Source organism: Manduca sexta, chromosome 11, assembly GCF_014839805.1.
Source record: "Manduca sexta isolate Smith_Timp_Sample1 chromosome 11, JHU_Msex_v1.0, whole genome shotgun sequence".
Taxonomy (NCBI): domain Eukaryota; kingdom Metazoa; phylum Arthropoda; class Insecta; order Lepidoptera; family Sphingidae; genus Manduca; species Manduca sexta.
In genome coordinates, this window is record NC_051125.1 from 402,100 (window position 1) to 410,996 (window position 8,897).

An 8,897-nucleotide genomic window follows, 5' to 3' on the forward strand; every position below is an offset into this window, starting at 1 on the left:
GTCAATTTTATTTAAACCGAACGCCATCTAGTGGAAGCCCAGAAAGCATTCTTAGATAACGTTTTTCAGACGTGCCCAAAATGTTTTAGAAGGCAGAAATTATTTAATGTTCTGACCAGACTGAGTCACATTGTTTCCAAAGTATGTTTCACCTCACGCCTAACTGAAGCTGTGGTAATAAAAATGTACATATTGATTGTTTCAGATATCAAGTCTGCAAACGGAGGAGCAAAAACCGATCCGATTCACGGACTCTCCAACACATTACGCGCATCCCTCGTCCTCTTCGGGGTACGGGCACTCCGCGCAGCCGCTGTCCGGCACATCCGGCCTCGGCACCAACTACACCTCAACCCAACCCACACCCTCGCCACGACGGACCTCTTCAACCACCTCAGACCACCTGGCGGACCTCTACCACAACTACCGGGAGAACTTCCAACCGTCACCATCACAAGACAACTACTACTACAGGAATGATCCGTATACATACGACAGGACAGCGGACTACGTGGTCAAACATCCCTATTATGGCTACGATGAATGCTCGTTCGAGTTTCGAGAACCCACCCCAGATTACAGACCTTCGCCACAGTACCTGACGCACAGAAGAACGCCGTCGAATTCTTCCACAACTAACTCTCATCCTGAAGAGTTTTCACCCTCGAGACAGTACAGAACAGAAAAGTACACTAAAGACAAGGAGTACCGGTCGAAAACTGAGTACCCTCGGAAGTCGAATGATTACTCTCTACCTCGAGATTACTACAGACAAGAATCCCAAGAGAAGGAGGTGGAAAGACCGGCGAACCTCGGTCTAGAACTTGCGCCGACGAAACTCAGGTCGAGTTTGAAAAAGTACAAGAAATCGTCAGCATCGGGAGGTAGTTCAGGAGGAGGCACCCCCACCAACCCGACACCTCCAGACAGCTTGACAAGCGAGACTGACAGTTCGTATGTATCCGCGCGTGACGCGTCCAGTGGGTCGGCTAGGGTCCGCTTTAGCCCGGAGAGTTTGGATGAGCGAAGAACGAGGCATACGTAGCGACGGCTCAAGAAGTTCGACGACTACCTCGTCTGATGGCCCACTGTACATAGTGAGGTACCTCAGCAAAAGCCCTGTTGTATATAATGAGGTGCCACATCAAATGTCCTACTGTATATAATGGGGTACCTCTTCAGATGTCTGATACATCGGCGTTACTTATTATAAACAGCGGATTTGACGTCTCACGGTACACAATGGGTACCCTGTCCCACTGAGGTACCTCGTGTGTCGGCCAGCGGTACACTGTACATACGCTTGCAGGTAGTGCGTGGAACGAGTGGAACGCTTGTGCTTTTAGCAAGATTATTTATTGACTCTAGCGTGGCGTATTCATGATATTGTAGCGCCGTGTTGTTGTCGACAGTGAGACAACGAGAATTATCAAGATATTAGTACTGTGTGGTGTCTCATGTCTATATTGTTTGTGTTGTATTGTTGTTATGTTGTTTCATTGTTCACAACACGTACGGTGAAACCAAGACAGGTCTTACACCAATTACGATTCCATTATAGTCTTTCGCTACTAAGTTGGCGTGCCGGCCATTTTTGTGTTTCTGTAATATCAAAAACTACCAATAACTGTCACTTTGGTATATCTTACTATCTTCTATATTTACTTACTGCTCAATATTGATCTGAAATTAGGTATGAATGAAAAATCGCCGAGCCGTTAAGTTAGTTGCGAGAGATTGTGCAATGGTATATAATTTTCACTGTATACTTTAGTTTACACATAAGTGATACGTTAGAACAAATTCCTCTGTACACGTTTTAGTCACTAGGGCCGTCTTGGTGTATTGTATAGCAACGTTTATGAATGAAGTCGTTTGCGCAGTATTCATTCAACCAATGAATTACAAGCAATATTACAAAAATTGCAAAAAAAAAACATGAAATCAGTCAAAAACAAAATACACAAGAAATTTGTAAAAATCAACAATACATGCGCAAACGACTGTATTCATTAATTTACTTATAATCGCAATAAGCTATATGTATAAACGCGAATTGTGTTCATTATTTAAAGTACGTAGATGATTGTACATTTTGTATGATAAGCGATAAAGCGTGTGATGTTAACGCATCAGTGTATTTTAAAAGCGAATGTAACTCATTTATAATGAATTAAAACTTGTGCCTATTACGTCGAAACTGGATGAGGTGATTCGGGAATGGTTTGACGGGTGTTTATTGCACGAAGCGGTGGAACAACTTTAACCTTCAGGGAATCTAATTACATTAATTAAAAAGAATACGCTTTTATTAGGAGTACAATTGAATTAATAATTGGAAATTAATATTTTTATTGGCAGCTGTATATTAATTAATAGACTTATTTGTATTCATGTTCATAAAGCAGCTGGTTCGTTTTTTGTATATAATTTATTTGCTAACACATATTATTTTTTACACATTTTAACACATTCATATTCATTATTGAAATAAAATCACAGTACGAAAACACTACAACGACAATAATAATTAGTATAGGATAGTAAAAAAATAGTCTGACTTTGTTACATCGTATTCATAAAACATTCATTGTTCTAAACCTATTTTGTAGCTTAAATTAAAGCAGCTAATACAATTTTATGATCGTAGTCTGAAACAGACTAGTTTTGTAAGAATGACTACGTAACTGCGTCGTGTAATAAATACTCAAAAAGGCACACATCAAGAAAAATATTGTGTACAAATTGTAAATAACACTGACTACACACATACAGGCATTTTACGTTTATTTATGTTGACGCGCGAAATTTATTTTATTTCGTTACATTATACATAGTACAAATGTATTTTTAAGATATTTCTTTTGCACGACATTTAATGTGTTGTGAAAAGATATATATTTTAACTTGTCGACTTATTTTGTACATTTTGAATTAACATTTAATATATTGTGTACTTATACGGAGTTTTATATCTGTTGTGTTGGGTTGTGTGAGGGAAATTCATCAAAAATTGTAATTGTATTTATTATGAAATTAAGTTCTAGTGATAAAAGTCGTACTTGAAAACAAACCTTATTCAGCATTGATTTCTGTTCTAATTACGTTGTCTATATTATGATATTTTAACGAAATACTTATATTTATATTAACTCTTTATGTAGCCCTTTACACTCTCATTTTTATTACATTTTCTATTCTCTCCTTTACTTAGTCGCATGTTTCTCACATTTTCGGGCTAGTCACAAATATCTTACTAAGCTAGTCGGGTGAAATATATTCGTAACTGATGTAGAATGTATAATCTAGTTATAAATAGTGACTGAAAAAGAGTGATTAGACCCGAATATGACAAATCTAAACTATAAAGTTGTCCTTTGCACTTGAATCGCAGCTAAATAGTAATAAGATGTAATCGCTAAAGTTACAGAAAAAAGTACATCAAAATTCTCATTAACACATCTCCAACACAATGATATAATTTGTATGAATTTTGTACAAAGAGAAAGATTAAACTTTAGATATTTTTTACTAAAAAAAATATCATTATAGTTAATAATAGAATGAACAGCTTTTATATCCCACAAGTATGTAATTAGGAATAAACTAGTCGGAATTTTTGCAAAAAAATCTTAAAATATTGCATATCCAGCTAAAACATTGATATTGTATTCGATATTACGCTTTGTTACCCAAAACACTGGATTACTTTGTATGTGTAAAGTTAGACAGACGTTTCTGTTGACGTGCTGGCCTATGACATTTGGGAAATGCTTGACATTACGATAAAAATTAGCGTACGTGACGTCACCGACTTGGCTGCATCTATACTACTGAATTATGGACTAAATGTAGAAGTAAATTTATAGGCAACTTTTTACATAATATCTAGTTATTCCCTTCTGAAATATCTGGTTTGTCAAAAACTCAAAAGAAACCGAAAAAATGGCGAATCGAATTTCATAAAATTTTTCCATTTAGAATATCGCCTTATCGTGTTACATGATGTCACATCTAAAAATTTATAAAAGGTCGAAGGCAATTTTTAAGACATACGTTTTATAAGATGTTGCTAATCTTAAAATTAATGTTGCAACCATCGGAAAAGAATATAAACAATGTAGAGCAGACAAGTAGGTGGCGTTTAAAAATTAAGTCTTAAGGTGTATATCAAAAATTTAAATATAAAACATTAGCTTTGAATAATTGTTAGCTCGAACCAGTGCCTATTGATTGCGGAAGCGGAAGCGGGTTAATGCCATGGAAGTGAAGCCATAAGGCCAGTAAACGCGCGCGACTTTCAACATGTATACGTTATTTTTTTATTATTTTTAATCTGTGTGCAATATGTGAAATTATTTTGCGTCCATTTTTTGTTTATTTTTTCTATTTAATTTTTTTTTGTATATTTTTTTATTTATGAATCGTGAATATAAACAGTATTTTATACAGTATTCGATATGTATATTTGATAAAAAAATTATATTGTATGTATGAAAGTTTAGCTTTGTATATTTAACCCGTTCGAGGCGAAATCTCCCAAAAAAGGTAAAAAAATGATATTATTTTGATGTAAATAAAATTTCGTATATCTAAAGTGTGAATTAGTTAGTAAATGGAGATTTATTTCGCGGTCAATTATGCGACGATGTGTTTGCTGTTTCTGATCTCGGACGGGTTGAGTCAGCTTCGTACAGTGCCAATGTCGTCCAGTGTTTTTCTTTCTCCTTTTTGTTTTAGTACAAACCAAAAGCTAACCAAATTATTGTAAGAATCTCTTTAAAAACGATGATGTTAAGTTTTTCAACGAACGTATGTCACAAATTTTTGATTTAACGACCATTGTATATATTGTCAGAGATTCGCGGCGCAATTGTTTAAAAGATGTAGATTAAACTCTAGTCCTGATTTTTTTTATTTATTGTAAACGGGCTGGTGTGGATGTGTCGCGTTGTACTAATATTTCCTAGATCTTAGTCGCCCTACTTACTTTTATTTTTATGTATTTTTTTTTCCAATTTTACAATTTCTACGAATGGATATGTTGTGCAATTCCTTTGCTTTATTTACACTTTATGAAAAGCCCGTTGTCTCAACAGGCCGGCTACTGAAATAGACTAGTCCATTCTAAACTATATCTTTAGATCTGTTAATTTCTCTGATCTGTTGACATCTGAACGACTTTATTTATTTATATTTACTCTCAACAATTTATAGCATCCTTAATCAATAATAACTGTTTTCTGTCTATGGGCATGCTAGTGCAACGTCCACCAGCCCGACAGGCGAGTACCCGAAGGTGAACGAACGACTGGCGAACCTACCAACGAATGAAACAAATTCCACACGTTTTTGGGCATTCCATTATGTTTACGTACATTCCATTACGTTCTAAAGTGATATTACGTTGTAGTCTGAGTGTTGAGCGAGACGTGAAGGTTCTGTGTGCCAATATTGAGGTGGGAGAATGCCTTACGTATGTACGTTACAATCGACAAATAAATACTAGATTAAGCTTTTTACAATGTCTTATTATTCCCACGCCTTATCCTCCGTATGAAATGTTTATCTAAAGATTTATCAGTGGCTGTACGACCGCGCTGTCATTGCCAAGGTAAGTAGTGTCAATGTCAACGCACTGTTTGCGTTAGAAGGCGGTGTGTTTAGATTAATCGAAATAAATATGAAGCGTTTCGATGGAGAAATAGTCATATGGTATTGTAATAAATCAAAAATAAATTTTCGTAGCCTTTTAAAATCATAAAAGATTTAGTTTTATCTTGATATTTTTTAAACTTTGCTAAAAGTCTGGTGGACAAATCACCAATTAGCCAAAATATAATATGTATGTGGTTTTTATTATAAACAGAAAATTAAGAGTTGTAAATTTTGTAAATAAAATTGATTTCCAATATATTACTTACCACTTGAGCGTTAACTACCTATTTGCATATCTAGACGCAAGTTTATGCGTTTAGCTGCTAAAGTAGAAACCCGATGTGGCCCGTTAAATGGGTTTTACGCGATGTGCCTACAAACAATTTAGAACTATAGCGAGTATACTTAGACCATGGATGCACAGACAGCGGCCCGCGGGCCGCATGCGGCCCGCCAGTCGAATACTGGTGGCCCGCCGACAGTAAAAATAATACTCTCGTACATCCGAAAAATATTGAATTCTATTCCAGCCAGCCAGCTTATTTGGTTCTACCTATATATGTGAACAAACTTTTTCAATACTAAATAATAATAAAACAAAAAATCGAAACCGCCTTGCAAATGAAAGTTTGGAAGCAGTTTTACGTGTTGCTACAAGTAAATTTGAGCCAAATATAAAAGAAGATTGTAAGCACTATGCAGTGCCACGCTCAAATTAATAAATTCTTTTCCAATTTTAATAAATTATTATCAATTCTTTATTGTCTTTAATTACCTATACTTCAGCCGGCCGGCCCGCCATCAGTTCATGATTTGCCCGAGTGGCCCCTAGTCTTAATAAGTCTGTGCAACCATGACTTAGACGAATTCTAGCATTACTTCAGCTAATACCATTATAATAATGGCTAAAATACATGAGATGTTAGATACGGACGTTCAATTGTGTTTATTTCCTACCGGCTTTCCTTGCTGTTCTCTCTGCGCTGAAGTCTTCCCCGAATAAAATCACACAGGTGCACAGTACGCATAATTGGGTAAAAAAGTGGTCTGTGTGCCAAATACATTCCTCTATAAAGTCTAGGGAACAAGGGAAAGATAGTGTTTATTTTATATTCAATATTTTTTTGCTTAAAAGTTAAACATTAATAGAAGCCTAATTAAATATTCATTTTGTACACACATTTTAAAATTTTAATGGCCAGTACTTTTTTTTAAAGAGGGTTCATCTATAAGTTAATATACTTCGCTTGTTCCCTAGACTTTGCTGAGGAGTGTATTATCTCAGTCCATCATAGGGAACATCCAAACTCCTTATAATTATTATGTAGTAGGAGTTGCTCGTGGCTTCGCCCACTTTAAATGCCTTTTCTGCTGCAAAGGTCTCTATACTCTCTATTTACACGATGCCAAAGACATAAAGAAAATATTACCCACAGGAGCAAAGAATAAAAAGTAGTCTACGTGTTAATCCAGGACATTTTCTGCATATGTGCCAAATTTCATTCAAATCCGTGCAGCTGTTTCTGAGTTTACTTCTAACAAACATTTTCTCGAACCTGCACATTTTTAATATTAATAATAAGTAAGATTAGTGGAATTAAAACACATTATATATTTATCACCCGTAAAATCAAATACAAATAAACAAGCGTGTAAAGATTCGATAGAAATTTCATTAAAAGGTAAAATATTTTAAATTTATAAATGGTATCAAAACCAAACTTCATAAATCGTCAATAAACGTTATCTATCTATTTTAAAGTATTTAATATTTATAAATGGTAAAACCCAACTTCATAAATAGTCAATAAATATTATCACGCAAAAATCAAATTTTAACTAAGTATAAGAATCCATTTTATTTAATAAAACCTGGTGTTTACTATTATTATTATCTCGCATTGATATTATAATGTTTTCATGGCTGTTAGTCTGTATTTAACTCGCGAGTTAATGTTAGCCCCATATCGGTTGGAAGACTTCAAATATACGGTAGCCTGGTACTTTTGTACCGTCACATCTTGTCCAATATGAGTACCTTGACTAGGATCTCAAGCGCCGTTCCTATTTCATACGCGTATTTGTTACTCAACAAAATTATTTAATGAATAGACACTGGATTCGCCAAAAACAGGCAAGAAATTAACAAATAATACAATCATTTGCACATACTTAGACAATTCCATTCTAGCAGCTAGATAAGTACACCTGTTTAATTGGTAAGTAACTTACTGGAAGCGTATATCTGTAGCTTTGACACATTTAACTTAACTTTACATGAAACAAATGATGACTACAATACTTACCATCCAAAACGTAAAATATGAATTAATGAAAGCAACATTAATCTCAATATTTTCAAACACGCACAAGTATCTTTCATATGCGTGTTCGTTTGGGCGATACCACTTTGTATTCTTACCACCATTTGAACTATATTGTAGCCAGTAAAATTACTACACATGAGGCTTGCTATGGTCATACAATACCGTATAGTCATTTATAATTCAAGATTCTGGGTAGTAGATCCATAAAAATTATACGCGTGGTACCATCAGGCGATCTTATTCATCTCATACAGTTGCTTAAAAAACAATGCAATCGCACACGCATTCAAGTTGAATGACTTCGATTCTACGCGCACTTCCATATCAAGCCGTTATCAGGGTAAATAAACACTCGTCATATATAAAACAATTTATTCAATATTGAATAACTACACGGTGCGTGTAAAAATATAATTGAAAATTATAATCACAAAGGTATAGTATGTACAGTTTGTGTTGACATATTTTGACACAGGATTTGACTTACCGGCAAGTGGATAAGTCAATGTACAGGATAAACAGCTACAGATTACTTATAGGTTAAAACATGTTTTTCAAGAATGACCTTAGCGAAGATGTTTTCTTCACATGCAACACGACATTTATTTGCTTAATAAAAAGGGTTTATTTGTAAGGACTTAACAAAAATACAAAACGCTTATACATTTCATTGACAGTCTTTTAAATTTTTGCTCTTAAACCAATCTCGCTCTTACGATGTCAAATATTACATACCTACACACCCACATTTTTATGTTGTGTAAAGTATTATATACTTATTCATTTTCAGAGGATATTTTTTGTGAGCCCTTCTGACCCGAAGATCGTCGGGATTACTGAAAAACACAGTTTCAGAAATGTTAGGAAAATATATCATTCCACATTTTGAGAAAAAAACCTTTGTCCTAAGAC

At 34.8% G+C, this 8,897-nt stretch overlaps 1 protein-coding gene across 2 annotated transcripts in view; it reads left to right on the forward strand.

Moving 5' to 3' along the window:
- The window catches only part of LOC115451390 (mitogen-activated protein kinase kinase kinase 11), an 82,942-nt gene extending 77,420 nt beyond the window's left edge, over positions 1-5,522 (forward strand). For both annotated transcript variants that reach the window (XM_037437353.1, XM_037437354.1), the window contains exon 11: positions 206-5,522. In XM_037437353.1, the coding sequence (XP_037293250.1) occupies positions 206-1,045 (840 nt within the window). In that variant the 3' untranslated portion in view covers positions 1,046-5,522. The remainder of the gene's footprint in view (positions 1-205) is intronic.
- The last annotated feature ends 3,375 nt before the right edge of the window (positions 5,523-8,897 follow it).